Source organism: Dromiciops gliroides, chromosome 3, assembly GCF_019393635.1.
Source record: "Dromiciops gliroides isolate mDroGli1 chromosome 3, mDroGli1.pri, whole genome shotgun sequence".
Lineage (NCBI taxonomy): Eukaryota > Metazoa > Chordata > Mammalia > Microbiotheria > Microbiotheriidae > Dromiciops > Dromiciops gliroides.
In genome coordinates, this window is record NC_057863.1 from 375,506,424 (window position 1) to 375,529,695 (window position 23,272).

The 23,272-nt window shown below is 36.5% G+C and overlaps 1 protein-coding gene across 1 annotated transcript in view; it reads right to left on the reverse strand.

Annotated features, from left to right (window-relative positions):
* THSD7B (thrombospondin type 1 domain containing 7B) overlaps window positions 1–23,272 on the reverse strand; it is a 1,126,956-nt gene that overhangs the window by 667,752 nt on the left and 435,932 nt on the right. The window contains exon 6 of the mRNA XM_043994926.1: window positions 1,314–1,469. Coding sequence (XP_043850861.1) covers window positions 1,314–1,469 — 156 coding nt within the window. The remainder of the gene's footprint in view (window positions 1–1,313; window positions 1,470–23,272) is intronic.

Genomic DNA, 23,272 nt, shown 5'->3' on the forward strand with positions numbered 1-23,272 from the left:
CATTGTCTTCCTATTGCCTATAAGATAAATAAAAGACAAAAACAAACAAACAAAAGATTCCTCTCTTTGGCATTTAAAGGCCTCCAGAGATTCGCTTCTACCAATTATTTTTCATTAAAAGATGAAGCAATAGTTCCAGTGTGATCTATTTGGAAAACTGTGTTCAGTTCTGGGCACAATATTCCAGCAAATACCTTGGAGGGAATTCAATGGAAAGTGATCAGTATAGTGAAAGGCCTTGAAAACATCCATAAGAGGATCAATTGAAGTAACACGGGGTTTTTGTTGTGCTTGGTTTTTTTTTCCTAAAGAAGAGAAGACTTTGGGGGAACATGATAAGAATTTTTATAGTATCTGATTGATTGTTATATGGAAAAAGGATTAAACTTGCTATGTTGCTCCCTAAATAAAAAACCTAGGTGCAATGGGCAAACGTTGTAAAGAAGGAGACCGTAGATGAATATAAGGCAAGGGAAAAGACCAAACTTCTTATCATTCAGGGTTACTAAAAACTAGGATGAGCTATTGCAGAAGATAAATAACAACAAAAGCTGAATGACTACTTATAGGGAATTTTGGAATATGAGCTCATAGTAATGAATGAAGTAATCTGGATGACCTTTGGGGTCCCTTTCCATTCTGTTACTCTCAGAGCATTCTGACAGCAGAGGAGGACATTCCAAGAACAGGGACTTTTGGAATAGATTAAGGAGATGGGACCCTGACCAGCCCTAACTCTGCCAATGAGACCTGTGTTTAGACTGGGGTAATCAATCCTGCCTGTCACTTAACATGCCCTGGTTAGCTTTGAGTCAAGCTTAGATATGAGGACTGGATCTTGGTGGGAGTTAGATCATCAAGATAATGCCTAATGTAGAGAGAAGGGCAGGGAAGAAGGATGGGAAATCCTGGATCCCCCTCCAAAGCAGGGAAAGAACAGGAGTTCTTATAGCCATTGACCTCATGGTAGTCATTGATATGTAAAGGGTTTAGAAGTGACTTACCGCCTGGAAAGTTTGTTCTGCTTGGGTCAGAACCCATTAGAATTATTTTAGTACAACAATCCTGCCTTCTGATAAATAAAAGAAATAAATCATAGCAAACTTCTTCAGACTCGCATCACAAGTAAACAGCACAGATATTCTATGATATTCAAAAAGTTGGATTCTACCCTGTTGAAATATACCAAGTTGTGAATTTCATGCTAGTTGTTCTCCTTATCTTTATTTAAACATTTTCTTTGGAATATAACCATTAAGTCCATGAGTATAAATCTAGGTAAATGTGTAAGTAAGCAAAATCCAATTGATTACCTTTTTTCCCCTGGGGATCCTGACAGCTTTCATGAACACAAAGGCCCCATGCTGACCAGGAAGAAACCATACAATCTGTAGAGCAAGGAACATTGCAGAGCCGAGAGGTTGGAGGAGCAGGTCCTGGGCATAATTTCTTGTCTACAGGCCTAGACACTGAAGGGAAAACAAATGTTTTAGTGGTTCAAGTTTCATTCCCTGAGTTTCTTAACTGATTCACATCCTTCATTCCTTAACATTCATCTTTCTCTCTGGGTCAGCTCCACAGGCAAAGAAGAGGATATTATTTAAAATTTGTACCTTCTCAAATGCTCAAAGAGAGGATTTAGAGTTAGAAGGATTTTTGTTTTTTTGTTAATTGTTTTTTTTTTAATTTTTTCTGTAAGCAATGATTTTCTTCTTCATCTTGCTAATAAAGAAACAGCTGCCCAAAGAATTGAAAAGAGTTGCTTAAGTTCAAAAATTTAATAAGCAGGAAAGTCTGAACTTGAACACAAGTCTAAATCCAAAGCCAACAATTTGCTTAATGGGTATACCGGGTGAATTATGAAATCAGTGATAGCCACAGAATAATTTTTTGGACTAAGGTTGCTTTTTTTTCCCCTAATTAATATTTCCAAGAGAATCTAAGAAAGAATCTAGAAATATTTTAGACACAAACTATCTAGCATTATGACTTTTTTTCAATCCTACAAAATTTCAAGACGGGGTTATCCTCACTGTATAAATGACTGGATTGGGATAAAAAAAAATAAAAATCTAGCCCTGAAGGCAGTTGCTTAGCATAACCAATCTACTGCTGTGATTCCCCTAGAGGGTGGGGCTCATGGAGGCACTGAAGAAAAATGGCCTGCTGAGTAAGAAGAAAATGTAGCATCTGTGACTGCAGAACTGGCCTGGGGAAATCAGTTCCATCTAAAAGGGGGAAGAAAGTAGCACATACAATAGTATAGTGTAGGATTCAGACATTTCCTAGGGAACAAACAAGTGGTCAACCTGAACCCCTTTCTGGTTTGCACTTCTTAACCACAGGCTGTGCCAACTAACTAATTTTGAGGAAAAAGTTTTCAGAAGTTATTTTCTGCTTTTGAGGCCGGGAGCCACAATTAAATCATGGCAGCAACAAAAATAAAGCTTCATGAAAAGAAAATATTGTACAAAAAAAGTGAGAAAGAAATTTCTTTTTTAAAAAATTAATGACCCCACTCCCTCGGTATTTTTATTCCGTTGTTCACTCAGTCGACAAGAATTTATTAATTGCATATTATATGTCAGACATTGTGCAATAGGCATTATAGTACTACTGTATCAATTAATTAATTAATTGGTTAAGGGAAAAGTAAACTACCTACTGTCACAGATATTCAGTTTAATAAGGTCACTTGTATGCCTTTGTCCAATAACTGAGCATTAAATAATAGCTCCAAATCACTAAATTTGGGGCTCCCCTTTGTTTCGTTTGTTTTTTGGTGAGGCAGTTGGGGTTAAGTGACTAGCCCAGGGTCACACAGCTAGTAAGTGTCAAGGGTCTGAGGCTAGATTTGAACTCAGGTCATTCTGAATCAAAGGCCAGTGACTTATCCACTGTGCCACCTAGGTGCCCCTCCCCTTTGTTTCTGAGCTTGTAGCCAAATGGCCCTGTTGACTTGTTGATCAATAGTCTGCCTCTGTACCAAATTCTAGATATAGGAGAAAGAAAAAAAAGCAGAAGATCTCTGTCCTCATGGAACCTACAGCCTTATGAGAAAGGTAGGGCAAATGCAACAGAAAATGTAAATTTAATATTAGAAAATCAATATTAGCAGTCAATTAGAACTGTGAAGAGATAAACACATGGAGGTAGGAAACAGAGTTTTTAACTAGACAAAATGTAGTACTACAGGGAGGAGACTTTTATTATGACAAATTCTGACTTGAATATATGCTAGTGTGGTAAAAATTATTTGTGGTAAAAATTAATATTCCCATTTTTAGCTAATTCATTTGGGAGGGGCCACACCTGGCCCACCCCAAAGTTAAGAAGGCAGCTTTTTGAAGAACCTCCCTTTTTGGGGGAGGGGACATTGAATGCTCCTGGAAGGGAGGTGGACTACTTCTGGTATGCGAGCTGGCACTGGCGTTTTTTCGATCAAGGCTCTTGAGTTGGCGGCTCACAAGCAACTTTAGACTTACTGGCCAGGTGTAGGTGAGTTAATGACGAAAAACCCTAAATTCCTTTGAACTAGCTTAATGGGAAATCAGTCTGGGGTTGCATAGGTTAAGTTTAGAGTTAATAATATTCATCTGTATTTCCATTTTCTTATTTCCTTAGCTTTGATTTTTATTAGTTTCACCTTTGTTGTTTAATTAATTCCCAAGTAATAAAATCTGATCCTTTTGTGAACTAAAGCATAGAGGCTCCTTTCTTATTGGCCTGGGAGAAATATCTAAAAAAGGGCTGTTCAAAGGGAAGGGTTAAACCTTAAAGGTCCCTCATATTTCTGGGACCTCAATATTAAGGTGAGTCACCCAAATAACACTCAGTATATCAAATTTTGGCCCTCACACTAGGAATGGAAAGGATAAGGACTTTGCTCTTTTTAATTAATGTTTATTCTGGCTCAAAATGGTAAAAAGTATATGGAATCTTTTTTTATGGTCAACTATTGGCATGACTTTTCTTCTGCTATAGGGCTCAGTCCTCCTCATAGGTAAAATCAGATTAGACCAGAACAGAGCTTCTTGGCCTTTTTTGTGTCATGTAACCCCTTGGCAGTCTAGTGAAACCTAGGGACACCCCTCTTAGGGTGGTATTGTTAAATGCATAAAATAAAATGCATAGGATTATAAAGGAAGCCAATTATATTGAAATACAGTTATCAAAATTTTAAAAATAATAAGTTTACTAACCTCAGGTTAAGAACCCCTGAATAAGATCTCTAAGGAGGCTGCTTATATTTTTAATTACCCTAATTCTATAAATCTATGTTACTTTACTTTGTGACTCCGTCCCCAAGCCAGGTAGATAAAGCATGGCACAAGGCTATGCACACAGTAAGTATACAACAATGTTTATGGAATTCAATTATTATCTGTTGGGCCCTAGAGACATCTCCGCTCAGAATTCTATTGTACTTTTCCTAGCACAGCAGCTAACACAGGATTAGACACAGAGCAGACACTTGAGAAATACTTGGCTGAGTGACAGATGCCTTGAATGGAACAGTGTTTAGAAAGAAGGAAAGGATAGAGTATGATGCAGAGGTGGCAGGACAGGGGATTCTCAACAAAATGATTCTTGTGAGAGAGAGGAGCAAAGTTCTGACATGGCATTCATTCTTGCGTATTTGATGCTTTTGACAGACACTGGATCTTAATACACCTCAATAAATTCTACAAGTCAAAAGGCAGCAATTCCTGAAGTACTGTGTTTAAAAATCTTTCATTCTGATATTGAATCAGTGTGCTTAGCTCAGCCCCGTCTCTGTCATAGACACTCATGGGCCAATTTCTCTCCAGTCACATAAATCACTGCTTAATCCTAAGGCACTTAATAGCTTTAGGCCAATAAGACTGCAATAGTGAAGACAGAGACCCCATTGTCTTCTTTTTCCTCATGGTCCCTCCCTGACACTTCTGCTTCAAGCACATTGATGGAATGACCAGAAAACTATTTCATTCATTACAGTTTTGGACAATATAGAAAGCATTTAATAATCAATTATCCCAACTTATGGTGCCTGTTAGCATTTGTAAGCAGATAAACTATGTTCCTTATGATTCCCTGGTGAACAGAAGGCATCCAAAGGCCTCCCTAACTGCTTAACCACCTAGGATAATTGTATTGCCATCTTGGTATTTGACATGCCTCATTTGAAATAAGCAAAGTAAACTGATCTAACCAGAAAAGTCTGAAGACTGATAATAATGACTGAGAAATAACCTTAAAGAATAAATGACTCCACGCATTAAATATCAATGAGCAGGGGTGAGATAGGAAAGAAAATTTGTGTAGGTGGCAGGTTTGATGTAAAAAGCTGCTCTCGGGAATGTGCTTTGTTTGTTTTTAATAAGAAAAGTGTTGTAGATGAGAATATAATCTCAATCAAAAATGAATCAGTGAAAATGAAAAATTTCATTGTTCATTAGCATGTTTACCATTCCTAAAGAAAAAAAAATGAATGGATAACTTTGCATTTTCTTCTTTATAACAAATTCAAACTTGAAATAGTCACAAACATAGTGTTTGGCATATAACTGACAATAAATTTGGATTGCATTATTAATTTCAAAGAAATTAAGATGAACAAATTCATATGAGATTGTTGTTGTTGTTTGTCCTTTGTTCTCAAAAAAGACCATGACATCAGGGTGATGTCAAGACTTGCACTGAAATGGATTTAAGTGAGGGGGGGCTATGCAAGGTCACCAACCTCACTCTCTCCTCCAAAGTCATCTGGGTCCAGTCACAAGATATATATCAGGATGACTGGAAATGGTCCTGGATGTTTAAGACAATTGGGGTTAAGTGACTTACCCAGGGTCACACAAATAGTAAGTATCTAAGGTGAGATTAGACCTTATGTCCTCCCAACTTCAGGGCCCATGTTCTATCCACTGGCCACCTAGCTGTGGTGGTAATTACATGGAGGAAAAAAGTCATGTATTATTAGAATAATAGGATTTAGGGGGCAGCTAGGTGGCACAGTGGATGGAGCACCGGCCCTGGAGTCAGGAGTACCTGAGTTCAAATCCAGCCTCAGACACTTAACACTTACTAGCTGTGTGACCCTGGGCAAGTCACTTAACCCCAATTGCCTCACTAAAACCACAAAAAAAAAGAATAATAGGATTTAAAAAGTCATGTATTATTAGAATAATAGGATTTAAAGCTGGGGTTGGTGAGGTTTCCTTAAGCTCACCTAGTTTAGCCTTCTGATTTTAGAAATGAGAAGCTCCATAGTTTTGTTTCTATAAGTTATCCAAATTATCTAAAAGTGTACAAACTTGTACTAGAATGCAAAAAAAAAAAACCACAACAAAGGTATATCTATATAAATAGATAGACAGATATGTATACATTAAAATTTATTTTAAGCTACAGAAAGTATTTTATACCTGCATGTATCTAATCTGTCTGTCATCTCTTTTGAATCTCACAAAATCCCTGTGATGTACTAAGGTGTTATTGTCATTTCACAGATGAGGAAACTGGGGCTATGAAAAGTGTAATCATTTGCCCAGGGTCAAATATTAAGTGGTAAAATTGGATGAGAATATGTTCTCCTTGTCTATAATTTCAGAATCAATGCTGCTCTTTTTCAGCTATATAAATACTTATTCCTCTCCCCCCCCCAACACACACATACACCCTCCTTTTGTATACTATAAGTTCTTCCATGAGGATAGAAATCATTTCCTTTGTGATCTTTGTATCTTCCCTAGAATCTAGTGCAGTGTTCTGTGTGGAAACAACCCCTTAATGTGTTTGTTGAATACTGAATGAATTGAATAAAGGAACTGACAATGTGTTGATACATAAAAATAAAATCCATCTTTTAAAATGCAGAGATTACCTTGGGTCCATTTTTCCAAGGCACAATAGTGCTCATATGTCTTTGCTACAATTAAGTGCTATTTTAGAGGTAATCAAGGAATCAGTGTTCTCATTTGTGAGAGACTGATTCCATCTTGTCTTCTCTGATATTTATTCAGATGCATTCACATAACTTACCAAGCATCACTATAAACCATCCCTTAAACAACTAGACAAAGAAGTATCTATCCTGCTTGCTTCCTAATTCTACAGCAGAGAATTAGTGTTATGTAATGGAAAGAGTCTGAAAGTCACAACATCTGGCTTATAGTCCCAGCTCTGCCACTGAGCCACTTACTAGCATCATGACCTTGGGCAAATCCCTTGAAGTTTCTGGGCCTTCTTTCTTTAAAAATAAAGACATTGGGCAACCTCTAAATTTCCTTCCAATTCTGACTACCTATGTTTTCAGTCAACCAGTTATACCTTCAGATTATTTTACACAGGACATGTGATGCCCAAAATAGCATTAAGAAGAAGTTATATGTATTCAATTTTCCAATTCAAATTCACTCATTATAAATGCCAAAGGGGATTATAACTCAAGGAATCATAAGTCCCCTACTCCATATGCACTCTAGAATCTAGACAACAGTAGTATTAAATGGTAGTAGCTAAAATTTAATTCAAAACTAATGAGATATACTACTTATGCAAAAACACTTCTTTCCAAATGATTTTTGAAAAACAATATTGTCTTTGACATATTCATTTTGGGAGTACAGTGACTTGGCAGAAGTCCAAAATACCTTACTGATAAAATAAATAAGCCTTTTCTACAGATTGAAGCACTCAGATGGTAGAAGGGTAAGATAAAAAATATTACAATTTGAACTATAAAGCTATTTTCCTTCAAGAGGCTTCATGTGCTACTTCATATGCCTTTTACCACTGGGATTTGCAAAATAATTTATCATTCTTTTAACTTATTGGCTAGGATAAAAGCAAATCTATCTGCTAGCACTTAAAGGCAGCTTAAGGAATTAAATCATATCACATCCTATTATATGTAATAAAGCTTAATTTTAGCCATATTGTGCCTCTCTTGGCAAAATATTGGGCATCACAATTTGGCAGCAGGATGTGTATATATGTAAAGCAAATTTAACACCTAAAAATAAATTTTCCAATTAGCAATAATTATGTGAAATTTGGCTACATGTCAACATATCTTCCAAATTTCATTCATTTTATATAGCCTATTACAAAATGCCCAGAAACTAATGAGTTTTTTAATGTTATAGAGTGACAACAATATAAGATACAAGTTTTATTCAGAATAAGATGAAAGGAAAACAAATTATAAAGACTATTTTGAAAAGCTCAGAATCCACATTTGACAGCTAGTTATACAGTTAGTGGAAACATATAGGCAGACTGAAATTCTTGTATATTATTGATCACCAAACTTTCCTAATGAAATATTTTTTTAAAAATTAACAAATAATTAGTGCCTGCAAAAGTACATGGAAGATGGTATATGAAGTGCTAAGGATTTATAGGAATAAAAAACAAACAAATCCTGCCCTCAGTGAGCTTACAATCAAATGTAGAGTAAGAGATGAATGTGTGTATTTGTAATACAAGGTAAAATGTGATACAGGCAAAGAAGGAATGTAAAGTACTTTATGAAATGAAAGTTCACTTTCAGTTAGGGTGAAAGACATCAGGAAATAATTCATGGAGAACATAATTCCTGAGTTGGACTTGGAAATAAAAAATAATTTTGATAATAATAATCATTATCATTAACAATATTAATAATTATTATTAATAATAATAGCATTTACATAGCACTTCAAGGTCTGCAAAGTGCTTTTACAAATTGTGAGAAAATAATTATTAATAATGAATGTCTTGGGACCTAGAGATCAACCCTCTATTTCCCCCCTCCACTCCAGAAAGTCCAGTTCTTGAGGAACTTCAGCAAATCTTGTCTGGGACAAACCCAAGAAGACAAAAGAAATGGAGATAAACTCTTTTGTCTATATCAGTGAACTGATGGGATCAAACCACACCCAGATATTGCCTTAAGGAACTTGAGTGAGGGTCTTTCCCTGATGTCATCTGTAGAGTTCTTTTTAATTTAGACCACCCTTAAGTCATGTCAACCAATGGAATTGAAGGATGCTAACTAATTAGCTTTGATTAATTTATAATGACCAGCTTCTATCAAAAGAGGATAAAACCCTTGGCCCTGCCAGGATCACTCTCTTGGCTCTCTCTCTGGACCTGCTCTTAGGACAGTTTTGTAGGTCTTCTGAACTCTACTTGAGACTATGTGCTGTTTCTGGGGCTTTTCTCCTGCTCCTGCTCCTGCTCACTCCCATACAGTCACTTCTTTACTGGTATATATAATATTAATTAATAAAAATTAATTAGTAAAAAATGCTAACTGCCCAAACTGGTGTAATAGCAATTAATAAGAAAACACAGTCATAGTTCTTTTAAAAATATATATTATTTCATTTTATCCTTACAACAAGTCTGGGAGGTGGGTTCTATTATTATTTGCCTTTTACTGAGATTAAAACTGAGATAAACAACAGCAAAGTAACTTGCCCACTATTACACCACTGGTAAGTTTCTGAGACTGGATTTGACCTCAAGTCTTCCTAGCTCTAGGTCCAGCATTCAACAGATGGACATATCAAGGTAATTTGTTCCTGACATAGAGCATGTCTGGGTTCAGAGAAATGGGAACATGTAAAACAAGATTGGGGACAACTAGTAATTCAATTTTCCTGGACTATAAGAGGGCATTAAAGAGGGTAGAATGATATAACATTGTAAGGATAGATTAACACCAGAATAAAGAAACCCTTAAATGTCAAACTAAACAGTTGGATTTTTTTCCCATAGATGAAACCGACTTCATTTCCCCACCTTTGGCCTCTTTTATCCCTTGGGGTAAAAAAATATACTTGTCTTTATAATACACTTATTATCCTTGTTACTCCAAATGACATCCTTTATGATGTACAGTGTCAAAATAAGTCATTGTCATTTAAAGAAGAGAGGGGGCAAAGGTGATGAGTAAAGAGATGAAGATAATGTAAAGGTAAGAGAGAAAAAACAGGAATATAGAAGAAAGTTATTTGTCCAAGACAAAACCACTCTAGTCTTGCTTACCTAGATCACTGTGGTATAAAGGTGATCCTGTACTCTCTAGCACTACATGGAAGAGTGAGAATATGTTATTTCAGTTTCTACCAAGCAGGATAGACTTTGAACTCAACCTCCATATTCAATTCTTCCCTGGACACCTAGTGATTACAGCAGTGCTTGACAGATAGGATGGGTTTAATAAATGACTGTTGATCAACTCTGTGTTTAGAGTCTGAGATCCTTCCAAGCTACAGTCAGAGCACTTTTACACACTTTGTTGTGTAAAAGCACTTGGTAAGAGTAACTCTTGTTGTTGATCCCTCATTCTCCAAGAGGACCAATGACATCAGGAGGGGGATGTTTTGACTTGCAAGTGAATCAGATTTAAGTGAGGCAGGGCTTTGCAAACTCATCAACCCCACTGATACCTCCAGAGTCATCAGAGTCCAGTAGCAAGACATAGGGCAGGAAAACTGGCAATGGCCCTGAAAGCAGTGGGAGACCCTGGTCATTTTAAGTTAAGGTCCTTCCCAGTTTTCAGTTTGTCTGAGGCAACACCCATTCAGTGATTAAAGACTAGGTAAGAACTGAGGCAAAAGAGGGCCTAGTTTGAATTCACAAAAGAATCAATCTGGACCTATCTAGAAAGTTGTGTGTGTGTGTGTGTGTGTGTGTGTGTGTGTGTGTGTGTGTGTGTGTGTGTGTGTGTGTGTGTGTATGTGTGTGTGTTGGAGTGGGGGGAAGGGGCATTAGGATGTGTGTTGGTAAAAGGAACTGGTGATATGAATCTTTTATAGTCATAAAATGAAGTCAGTAACAGAGATGCACAAGCAGTCCCCAAGTAATGAAGGGCTTTATTTTCAAGTTTCATTTCTAAATCAGTCCTTTTGTTCTTGGAATTTTTTTTGTTTGTTATTGATCAGTTGTTTTTCAGTCTTGTCCAACTCTCCATGACTCTATTTCAGGTTGTATTGGCAAAAATAATGAAATGGGGGGCAGCTAGGTGGCGTAGTGGATAGAGCACTGGTCCTGGATTCAGGAGAACCTGAGTTCAAATCCAGCCTCAGACACTTGACACTTACTAGCTTTGTGACCCTGGGTAAGTCACTTAACCCTCATTGCCCTGTAAATAAACAAACAAACAAACAAATACATAAATACATGAGTGAATGAATAGATAGATAAATAAGTGTATGAATGAATGAATGAATACATAAATGAATGAAGAAATAAAGAAATAAGAAATAATGGAATGGTTTGTAATTTCCTTCTCTAGCTCATTTTACAGAGGAGAATTACACAACTAGTGGTGTCTAAGGTAGGATGGAACTTAGATCTTCCTAAGTCCAGGTCCAATGTTCTATCTACTTTGCCAAGGTTCACTCACAAAAACACCCCAAAAAACCTTTATTTGACCTAAGATGAAAGTGTTATCTGAGTTAGGAATTGAAAAAGAAGTTGGAACAGATTCCATTAAAAGGTACAAGAAGAGCCCTTGAGGAATGTAAATAGCATTTGGCTAAAAAATTTAAGCGAATAGCAATCCAGTGGGGAAAATATTTAGTAATTTTATGAGGCAAAGGAGGGGATTTGGGAGTGGAGAATAGAAAATAGGAGGCCATAAAAGCTGAAGATAATACTGATGAAATTTATTTGTAAATAGAGTAGTATATGCAATGAATGATAACCAAGATTATTCAGATATATTTTTTTTATTATTATTTTCAGTAGTTAATGACTTAGAAAATGGGGAAAATAAACTGTCAAAATAAAAAAATAACCAAGGAAGCAACTAATATTACTTTGTGAAAATTAAGTATATATGACGAATTTCATATCAGATTCTATTTTAATGAGAGACTAGCCAAAGAAAACCCAGTCCTTTGAACCTGAATCGTGTTCTCTACCTGTTACTAAACCCACAGAGAGCTTAGTGAGCCTGAGCCTGCTTCCAGAAATGCATGATGGAAGAATCCTTTTCCTCTTCAGAGCCTGCACAGGTATCTTCTATTTCCTGTTGGATTATTGTGTGGTGACAAGGATACTTTTAACTGACTGCTGACAGAGGATGCAGACAAGTAAACCCACTCTTAAAAGCTGAGGGGGGGAGATAGAGGGTAATGGTAGTGGAAAACAAAACTCAAATGACTTAATTGATTATTTTGTAGCAGTGTGGTTAAAAGAGCAGCAGCCTAGAATTTTGGAGAACCAAGTTTTACTTCCTGATAGGACAGTAATAGGCTGTGACCTTGAGGGGTTCAATTTTCTTTATTATGCCTCAGTTTCCTCATCTGCAAAATGAGTTTGGACTAGAAAATGTCTAAGGTTTCTCGAAACTTAAATAATCTGAGACTCATTGCACATTCTTAGAACTGTGAGACCTCACAGATCTAGGATAATGGATCTAAAACTTGAAGGGATCTCAGAATCCAGCCATTGAATCCAGCTGCCTCATTTCATATTCTTTTTTCTCCAAGAGAACAAATGACATCAGGAGGGTGATGTCTTGACTTGCAAGTGAATTGGACTTAATTGAGGCAGTGCTGTGCAAAGTCATCAGCCCCACTCTCTCTTCCAGTCATCAGAATCCAGTGGCAAGACATAGGTCAGAATGACTAGTGATGGCCAGGATACAGGAGAACTTGGCAATGGCCAGGAGACCTTGGCCTTTTGGAACTGAGGTCTTTCCCAGATTTCACTTTGTCTGAGGCAACACCTATTCAGTAGTTAAAGGCTAGATCATTTTGTATATAAAGAAACCAAGACCCAGGAAGATTCAATAGTTTGTCAAATTGTTGTTTATCCTTTGTTCTTCAAGAGGACCATGGCATAAAGGTGACGTCATGACTTGCACTGAATTGGATTTTTAAGTGAAGGAGGGCTGTGCAAGGTCACCAATTTCATTCTCCCCTCCAAAGTCATCTTGGTCCAGTGGCAAGATATATATCAGGATGACTGGAGATGGCCCTGGATGTTTTAAGGCAATAGGGATTAAGTGACTTTGCCCAGGGTCACACAGCTAGTGTGTGAGGTGATATGTAAACTCAGGTCCTCCCAACTCTAGGGCCAGTGCTCTATCCACTGCACTACCTAGCTGACCCAGTTTGGCAAATATCATCAAGGTAATATCAGAGATAGGGTTTAAACCCAGGCCCTCTGACTGCACAGCCAATTTCTTTCCACTGAACTAGGCTGATTTATGGCTTACTGGTTTCTATGCTAGCCTTATAACCACTTGGCTTTTCAGTATCCATAAGATCAAAAATCTAGAGCTGGAAGAAACCTTAGTGGATATTTACCTTCCCCCTCCACTTAACAGGATGGAGACCAAGAGGTGAGTTAACTTTCCTTTAGATAATACAGAAAAGAACCCAATTCTATGATCTTTATACTTCTTCAAATACTTGTAGGGTAAAAAAGTAAATCAGTGAGATTCTAAGTTACTTTGTTTCTCTCCCTGCAAGGCCAAGGAATGCCTTTCCCCTAATGAAGTATAATTAATCATAGACCAGGAAAGGACCTGAGAGAGCAACATTAGTCTATAAGGGTGTTGTTTGTCCTTGGTTTCAAAGAAGACCAATGATATCACAGGGTGATGTCTTCACTCACCCGTGAATTGGATTAAAGTGAGGCAGAATTTCAGTCTTCAGACTCTTCCTCCCTTCAAGAGTGATTGAAGTCCAGTGGCAAGACAAAAGTCAGTATGACTATCTTTGCTCTGGGTGGGAGTAGATAACCTTGGCATCTTTGATGTCTGAGCAAGATTTAAATGTTCCAAGCCACCTTCTTGAGCTGCCTTCATAGCAGTTGGAACAATTTTTTATCATCTGCCTATTCCACTGGGGGAAGTCTTCACATGGTTGGGGTAGACATTCCCCTAACTCACTGACAGAATTGAGGTCTATTGGTAGCCCTCAACTTGGTTTAGCCTGTCTACCCAGAAGGCTTTACTGCAGTGTGTCCACTGAATATGCTACAGGTTCTTGAAACCACAAGTGAGAGTTGTGTGAAGGTAGACACCAAAGATAGATAAGCAGCCCTGAAAAGGTTCAGCAAGTTCTTACAGAGGTGCTAGTCCTCCCTGAATGTCCCATGTTCCCCATAAGGGTATGGTAGAAGGAGAATTGGCACTGTGCTGAGCTCTTTACAAATATTATCTCATTTGATCTTCAACATAACTGTACAAGATAGGCACTGTTATCCTTATTTTACCATTGAGAAAATTGAGCCAGACAGAGGTTTAGTGACTTGTTCAGAGCCACACAGCTAGCTGAGACCAGATTTAAAATCAGGTCATCCTGACTTCAGGTCTTGTGCTCTATCTGCTAGCTGACTCAAGTGAAAAGACTTAGGTTTAAATTTGCAGGATGCCACCTGTGTTATCATGGCCTCTACCTCTCCAGAATTTCATTTTTTTTTCATTTGTAAATAAGGGGCTAGAAAATTAAGTGATCATGTTTCAGGCATATATTACAGACTACCTGGAAAGAGGGAGGAAATAGATGAAAAGTTCTGGAAATAGATTACAACCCTGACAAAGACAAGTATTAGAGTAATGACTGAAGATTTCAGTTCCCAGGGTATCTGCTGAAATTCTCTCTCTCTCTCTCTCTCTCTCTCTCTCTCTCTCTCTCTCTCTCTCTCTCTCTCTCTCTCTCTCTCTCTCTCTCTCTCTCCCTCCCTCCCAAAAGCAAAGAAGATAATAATAAATTTTTGGCTTGACAATGATGATTTCATTCATCCAGATGTTGAGAAAAAGAGGGAAATTGACATTCTAGAAGTCCAAAAAGGAAGAACTAATTGCTGTAGTAGAAATGGCAGGAACCTCAAGAAAAAGGCAACACTCATTAGAATTCATGGGAGAGGAGAGAAAAGCTGGAAATAATCTTACATGATCCATACAATATGGGAGAGCAGATTTCAAAGAATTCAAAGAAAATACAAGTAGGCTTCCATGGACTAAAATAAGAAATTCTTAAACAATCAAATTCTGATGAGACAAACAGAAATAATTTCAATGAGAAAGGAATGAGCTGCTTGAAGAAAGTGATGTAGAGGCAATAATTACTGTTCAGCCAACTTAGGTTTTAAATAGAGAGAGAGGGAAGGAAGGGCAGATAATAGTGAATGAATACAAAAGTATAACATGGTACTGTAAGAATAGTGTCAAAATTTTTAAAGTTCAGAATTAACTGAAAGAATACATTTTTGCAAATCAATATATATTTATTGACTGGTTGAGACCACTGGCCACGTCTTGCGTTTGGATACTCTCTCTTCCCTAGGCTTTCATTTCACTACTCTTTTTTTTTTGGGGGGGGGGGGCAATGAGGGTTAAGTGACTTGCCCAGGGTCACACAGCTAGTGAGTGTCAAGTGTCTGAGGCCAGATTTGAACTCAGGTCCTCCTGAATCCAGGGCCAGTGTTTTATCCACTGTGCCACCTAGCTGCTCCCATTTCACTATTCTTTTGTGGTTCTTTTCCTATATTTCTGATGGATTCTTCTCCCAGTATACTGCTTTAAGTTCACCATTCATCAACTGACTCTAGGCATGAGAATACTGTATATTCTCTGTCTCTGAGGACTCCATCTCAAGTTGTCTTTTCTTCTTTTCCTACATCCTCTCTCTTGGTGATCTCATTATCTCTCATGGTTTCACTTCTTACATCTATGTAGGTCACTCCCAAATCCACACACTAGTCTTAACATCTCTCCTGAATTCTAGTTCCAAATATACAAGTGAGTGTTGGACTTTGTTTCAATATCCCACAGGCATCTCAAACTCAACATGTTCAAATAGGACTCATTATTCCATTCAAATCCACATCTCCTTCTACCAGCATGCCTGCAACATAGTAGGCACGTTTAAAATGTTTATTAATTGATTTGCTAATGATAACACAATAGTAGGTACCCTAGATACCCCAGGTTCTTAATAATAAGCCCAGTTGCAGATGATTTCTTTACAACCTTATTTAGTTTAATGAAATTGAAGTTCAGACACAGGAAACTATCTGTTCATTGTGATGTAGCAGATTAGTGAGAAAGTCAGCACTAGAACCTAAGTCTTAAGTATCAGGCTAGTACACTTTACACTAGCCATGCTGTTCTCATTTCAAGAATTTTTTTTTCTTAATTAAATTCACTCTACTCCAAATTGCTCCTCTTCTCAATAACCATTTAAGATATCTCATTTTGCACTCACTAACATATTTCTGTATAACATCATTTCCCCCCTCCCCCTTCTTTGGACATCCCAAATGTATCAAACAGCTGGCCTGTAGGCCCTATTCAACCCCAAGATTTCTGAGTGTGTGGGAATCAGATTAAAATACGTTTGGATAATGTTTAACAAAATAAATGAAAACAAAACAAAACATAGATAACATTATATTTTATAATTAAAGCAATTTGCAGCCTGTAGGGATCCTTTTTTATGGATTAGTGGCCTTCCTTTCTATTCCAGTTTGATACCATTAATCTTCCCTATATAAGGGCACTCTCTCTAATATCCCAGCAGAGATTACAAAAAGGCTTCACATCTGGTCCATTAAAGAGGAAGTATAAAGGCACATCTTTCCTGAAAAGGGTTTCCAAAAAGCATTCTATTTAAGAACGTGAATAAATAAATTGAGTTTTTCCAGTGATATGAATTAAATTTCTTCTTTAGATATTAAAAAGTATATATGGTAATATTTTACATAACCATATGTGTATAACCCATATCTGATTGTTTGATGCCTCAGGGAGGGGGTAGGAGCAGGAGGAATAAAAGAGGGATAAAAACTGGAACCCAAAACTATAAATAAAGATGTTTATTACAAAAAAAGGATATATAACGATCTCTTTGACAATAATTTTTTTTTTTTTGGTGAGGCAATTGGGGTTAAATGATTTGCCCAGGGTCACAAAGCCAGGAAGTGTTAAGTGTCTGAGGCCGGATTTGAACTCAGGTCCTTCTGACTCCAGGGCCAGTGTTCTATCCACTGTGCAATGTAGCTGCCCCAATAATGAATTTTTAAAGTAAAATTTTATTGATGTCTTTTGTTTTTACAACATCTTAAATATGCTTATAACAAAAAAAATAATGAGAAAACAAGAAATAAAAGAAAACAAAAACTCAGAAAACTGACAGGTCCATCAAAATAAATTGATATAATATGTAAAATATTGCACTCATGGACCACCTTTGCAATGGAAAGAGTGATTTATTTTCCTACATGTCTTCTTTGGGGCCAAGTTTTGCTTTGTTTTGTTTTTTTAAATTTTGCAACATTCATTTTGTTTTTTGGTTTTGATTGTTCTTTCAATTTGTATTTTTGTATTCATTGTGAATGTTGTTTTCCTGGCTCTGCTTAATTTGTTTTGCATCAGTTCATGTATATCACATTTCTCTATAGTCATTACATTCATTGTTTCTTATGGTACAGTAATATTCCATTATATTTGGTAGCACAGTTTATTTAATCATTCCTCAATTAATGGGATTCTACCTTTTCCCTCAGTTTTGTTACCCCAAAATGCTTCTATGAATATTTTGGTGTCTAAATTAATGCCTAGCTGTGGAATCTCTGATTCAAAGAGTGAACTTTTAGTTTTTAATCACTTTGTTAATATAATTCCAAATTTTATCCCTTCTGTACTGATTGACAACTCCAACAACAACAGCATACTAGCATTATCTTTATCTCTATAATCCAGCTTTGTCATTGTTGGGAATTTCCTGAGTAAAACATGAAAACTCAGAGTTCTTTTGACTTAAATTTCTCTTATTAGTGATTTGGAATATTCTTTCTTATTGTCAATGTCATTCTGCTTTTGACAGCTTTTTCCTATCCCTTGATGACTTCTGATCTCAAAAATTTTAAGTTGAAAATACATGCATATATATCACATATATGATATATCACCTGTCCCATTTATGTATGTGAAATAATATGTGTGTGTGTGTGTATACACACACATATGTTAGATACCTAAATATGATATATTTGAGACAGGATTTTTCCCAATTGATCATTACTCTTTAATTCCATGTAATCAAAATTATATTTTGTAATTGTTCCCATCCCTTATTTTTTGAGAATTCATCTCTGTTCCATAGTTATGGAAAATACATGGTCTTTTCTTCCAGTCTTTTATGGTAAGCTCTATAATATTCAGGCCATGTATGCATTTTGAATTTATTGTGGAATATGGTATAAGATGTTGTATTAAGTCAAATTTAGGTGAGACTGCTTTCCAGTTTTCCCAGCAATTTTTATGAAATAGGGAGTTCTTTTCTAAGTATTTTGTGTTTGGAAGCTTCCTTATGGAACACTACATTATTGAATTCTACTAGTGTTCATTTTCCTTTGTCTATTCTATTCCATTGTTCTATTTTTCTATTTCTTAACCAGTGTCAAATGGTTTTGATAATTCCTGTTTTATAATATAGTTTGAAATCTAGATGTGCTATTCCCCCTTCATTTTTAATGTCTTTCATTATTTCACTTGCAATTCTAAATCTTTTATTCTTTCAAATGAATTTTATTTTTTGTTTTATTTACTTCTATAAAATATGCTGTTGATAGTTTAGTATAGCATTCAGTTTATAAATTGATTTTGGGGGTATCGTCATTTTTATTATATTAGCACAGAACAGCCATTGACTATTATACCTTCAGCTATTTAAGTTCTTTAAAAAAAAAATACCTTTAAGGAACACTCTGACCTAAATGCTATAGTGAGTGAAGTGTACGGTGATCATGTAAATGGAGAAGTCAAGGATGGGAAGACAGTGTCAAGGTCACCAGTTTGGGGAACTGCTTGGTTTTCTTCCCTAGAGTTTTCTGCATGGAGAGTGTGAAGTGTTCATGGCCATCCATGTTGTCCAGAATAATAGATTATGATATCCCAGGGTCCAGATACAGTGTATACCAGAAATCAAGAAGTGAGTAATTACAAACCTGGATTCCAGATTCAGCCTTGTGCTCTCTGAATTGATTGTTCTGGCTGAGTTGACTCCCCAGGGAAGGGACGTGTCAAAGATGTGACAGAGGGACAAGTTTTGGAGGAAAGTTGATGAGTCTGGGTTTGAACAGGTTGTGTTTAAGCTGCTGACAGGACACCTACTTGGAGATGTACATCAGGCAGTTGTTAATGATTCTAAATTTATTTAAAGTTCAATTAATGAACAAGAAGGTGCATTCTAATTGTGAAAAATCATCAGGTCAAAAAAAGAAAATAATTACAAGACAAACTAAAAGAGAAACATTACCAAATGCTGATTTTACACCCTCCCCATCAAAAGATATCTGCTAGAAGTGGACTGTGTTACCACACTAGCAGAGTATTGTCGAACTTTAATAATACTTTTTTCAAAATTAGACCAGAGGCAGAACAAGGAAAAATTACTACAGTACTTCAACTAAGATAGAGGTTAAGAGAATCATGAATTAGAGGTCAAACACAAGAGTCAGCTATGTGAAATATATTTATTTAGGGGATTCAGTAGTCCCCAAATATAAACTGGAATAACTTTAAATTGCTAAATTTAGCATTTTATGTAAACTTTAGCAAAAATAAATCAAATAGAAGAGGACATTTTTCATATATCAATGATTCAGGATAAAGAATTGATGTATCTTATACAGACTGGTACTAAGTAATTGTTGTTGGTCTTTCATTCTAGAAGAGGAACATGACATCAGCGTGACGTTATGACTTGCACTGAATTAGATTTAAGTGAGGGAAGGCTGTGCAAGGTCACCCTCGCTCTCTCCTCCAGAACCACCTATGTCCAATGGTGATTTGTGTTTATGTATGTATATGTATTTCTGTGTATATTGTATATGTATGTATAGATATATAGATGTGTAGGGGGTGCATATGTGTGTACATGCATGTATATGCATATATATTCAGGATGATATGAGATGGCCCCAGATATTTAAGGCAGTTGGGGTTACATGACTTGCCTAGGCTCACAGAGCTAGTAAGTGTCTGAGGTGAGATTGGAATTCAAGTCCTCCCAACTTCAGGGTCAGTGCTCTATTCACTGCACCACCTAACTGCTACCAAATAATATATGCAGACAAAATCCTATCACCAACCTGAATCTCTCTCTCTTTCTCTCTCTCTCCTGCTCACTCACACTCTCTCGCTCTCTCCTCTTCTTTCCTTGTTTTTTTCTCACACCTCTCTCTATCTCTTCCTCCCCCATCTCTCTCTCTCTCTCTCTCTCTCTCTCTCTCTCTCTCTCTCTCTCTCTCTCTCTCTGTGTGTGTGTCTTTCTGCGCATCTCACTTATAGATTCATGTGTACAAGTAACTTCTTGTGCAAACTGGCAATTATTTTGCAACTTACAGTTTCAAATAGTTGCCTAGGGGCAGTCATGAAAACTAAAACACTAAGATGTATTTCCTTGGATGCACAAGGAGAGCTCCTTTGCCTCATCCCCCTACATTGATCAGAGGAAGTTCATCTAGCAAACTTTGTCCCAGCAGCATCCCCGAACAGCTGAAAGCAGTGTCTATTTTGGGATCCAAGGACAGACTGAATGAGATGAGGAAAGCAGATTCAAGGACCTACAAAAAGGCCAGAAGAAAAACCACACCATACCTAAAGAGACCATCTTGATGACTGCAGCAAAAAATAATTCTAGAGGCTCTGAGCTAGATACCTTTGATAGAAGTCTCTAAACCCTCTCTATACACACACCTTTCCCTGGACAGTGTAGGGGAAGGATATATCATAGAGGGCAGGTGGGGTATGCAGGGATTTGTATCAACAGTTTATATTATACCACTTTAGTAAATTCTTCTTTCTGGGGAAAAGAGCTTATATATGCAAAAATATTTATGATAACCCTTTTTGTAGTAGTTTAAAACTGGAAACTATATAGATGCCCTCCTACTAGGGAATGGCTAAACAAATTGTAATACATGAATATAAGGGAATATTAATTGTGCTATAAGAAATGACAAAACTGACTCTTCCAGAAGAAACTGGGAAGACTTTTATGAAGTGATTCAGATTGAAGTAAATAGAACTGGGATGACTATTTATACAATGATGACCACTTTGAAGGACTTTAGAACTCTGATCAATAATTAATTTTGAGACAAGAGGACGAAAGCTAAAACATACTATTTACTTACTGCCAAACTGTTGATGGACTTAGATTGCAGAATGAGACATATATTTTGGATGTAGCCAAGAAAATTTTTATAGATTATACATATTTATGTTTAAGAGATTCTTTTATTTATTTTGGAAGATGATGGATGTGGGAAAGAAAGCAAAGGCATATAAAATAAACAAAGAAATAAATGATTTTTCATAAACAGTAAATTATATAAAAGCTAATTTAGTTTGGTTGACTAGGTGATCTCAATAGACAATCATGGCATGAAATGGGAGTTTGTGAGCTAAAGCTGTCTTGTTTATCCCTTTTAATGTTCTTAATGTTTGTTTATGCTTTGTCTGACACCATGATAGCAATTGCTTCTTTTTTGGATTCTCTTGAAGCATGGTGATTTCTTCCACAGAATCTTATTTTTATTTCTTGTATATCTTTGCATTTTCAATGTTTCTTATAAGCAACTGATTTGGGGTTTTGTTTTCTTATATAATCTGTCACTTTTTTTTTCATTTTATTGGATTGTTTAATACATTTACATTTAAAGTTATGAGAGTTTGATTTTTATTTTCTTCCATTTGTCTCTAATATTATTTTTCCTAATTTTTTTCCAAAATTAGGATTTTTTTCTCTTTTCATCTATAAACACAGCACTATGTCTCTTCACTTATTTTAGTTTAATCCCTTTTTAAGGCAACTCTATTCTGATGAAGTCTCTTCCTGTTAATCTAAAGTCCCCTCCCTGTTATACCTTTCCTTAGTTTTGAAAGTTTGCTTGTTATCCATTTTTCTTTCTTGGTTTTGTCTGTTCTTTAATTCTCCTCATATTTTCCCTCTCATTTAATCAGTCAAGTAGAATTTCCATCCCTTTCCTCATCTTCAATTTGTTTTCTGCATTAGTTTTAAGTTGTATTTTCTGTACCACCCCCAATCTGTGGGAAAAACTTATTCTAAACCTAAACCACTCCAATACCTGGGACAAAAGGAATCCAAACTAAAATCCAAACCTTACCTTGATGTTGTTGGTGATGATTTGTTTCAGTCATTTCCAACTCTTTCTGAACCCATTTGGGGTTTTACTGTCAAAGATACTGGATTAGTTTGTCATTTACTTCTCTAGCTCATTTTATATATGAAGAAACTGAGGCAAACAGGGTTAAGTGACTTTCTCAGGGTCACACAGCTAGTAAGTGTCTGAGACCAGATTTGAATTTGGCTCTTCCTGACTCCACAACCAATGCTCTATCCACCTTAGCTCAGAAGAAAAAAGAATCAAGAACAGGAGTCCAACTTCAAAGGCAGTCTTCTGTGAAATATTTGATGAAAAATTAACCAGAGTACTCTAGGGAGTTTATCTGGAAGACTATTGACTGGGTGGGGGGGAAGGGGGTCAGAGTCCTGATTCAACCTAGCATGGCTCACCAAAAATTGTGGAGGATGAAAGATGAAATGATTGAGGAAACAAAGGTTTGAGCTTCAAGCATTTTGATTTATTAAACAATGCATGCCAATTATTCAACAAATTGGGACCCTTCCTCTGAATACAGGGGGAGACAAAATTTTATAAATTAAAAATAATTACCCAGGGCAGCTAGGTGGTGCCTTGGATAGAGCACCGGCCCTAGAGTCGGGAGTACCTGAGTTCAGATCTGGCCTCAGACACTTAACACTTACTAGCTGTGTGATCCTGGGCAAGTCACTTAACCCCAATTGCCTCCCTTAAAAAATAATAATAATAATTACCCAAAGACCTATTGATTAAAAAGAAACAATACAACATTAGGTAATCTTATTTCTAAGATTAGGGACTTTCTGAGATGGAAGGGGATGAGTAAACATGTACAATTCCCTAAAATCAGAAAAAGAAGTGTTCTACTCCCCCAAAGTGTCTGTGAATAATCAAAGTAACATCTAAACAACAACTGATCAGTATGGATCCAGTTTCATATAAGACATATGGGTTGCTTGAGATGTACAATGATGAGAAAACTACTTGCATCAACCTTTATATCTACCTGAATTTCTGGTTAGCATAACCCAGGTCCGTAGTTAAAGATGTCTGAACAGCAGATTAGAGGTGGTCCAGTTTCCCAGCCACAGAGGGCTAGGTTCAAACAATACAATAAGGTTTTCTCCCAATTCCTACAACTTAA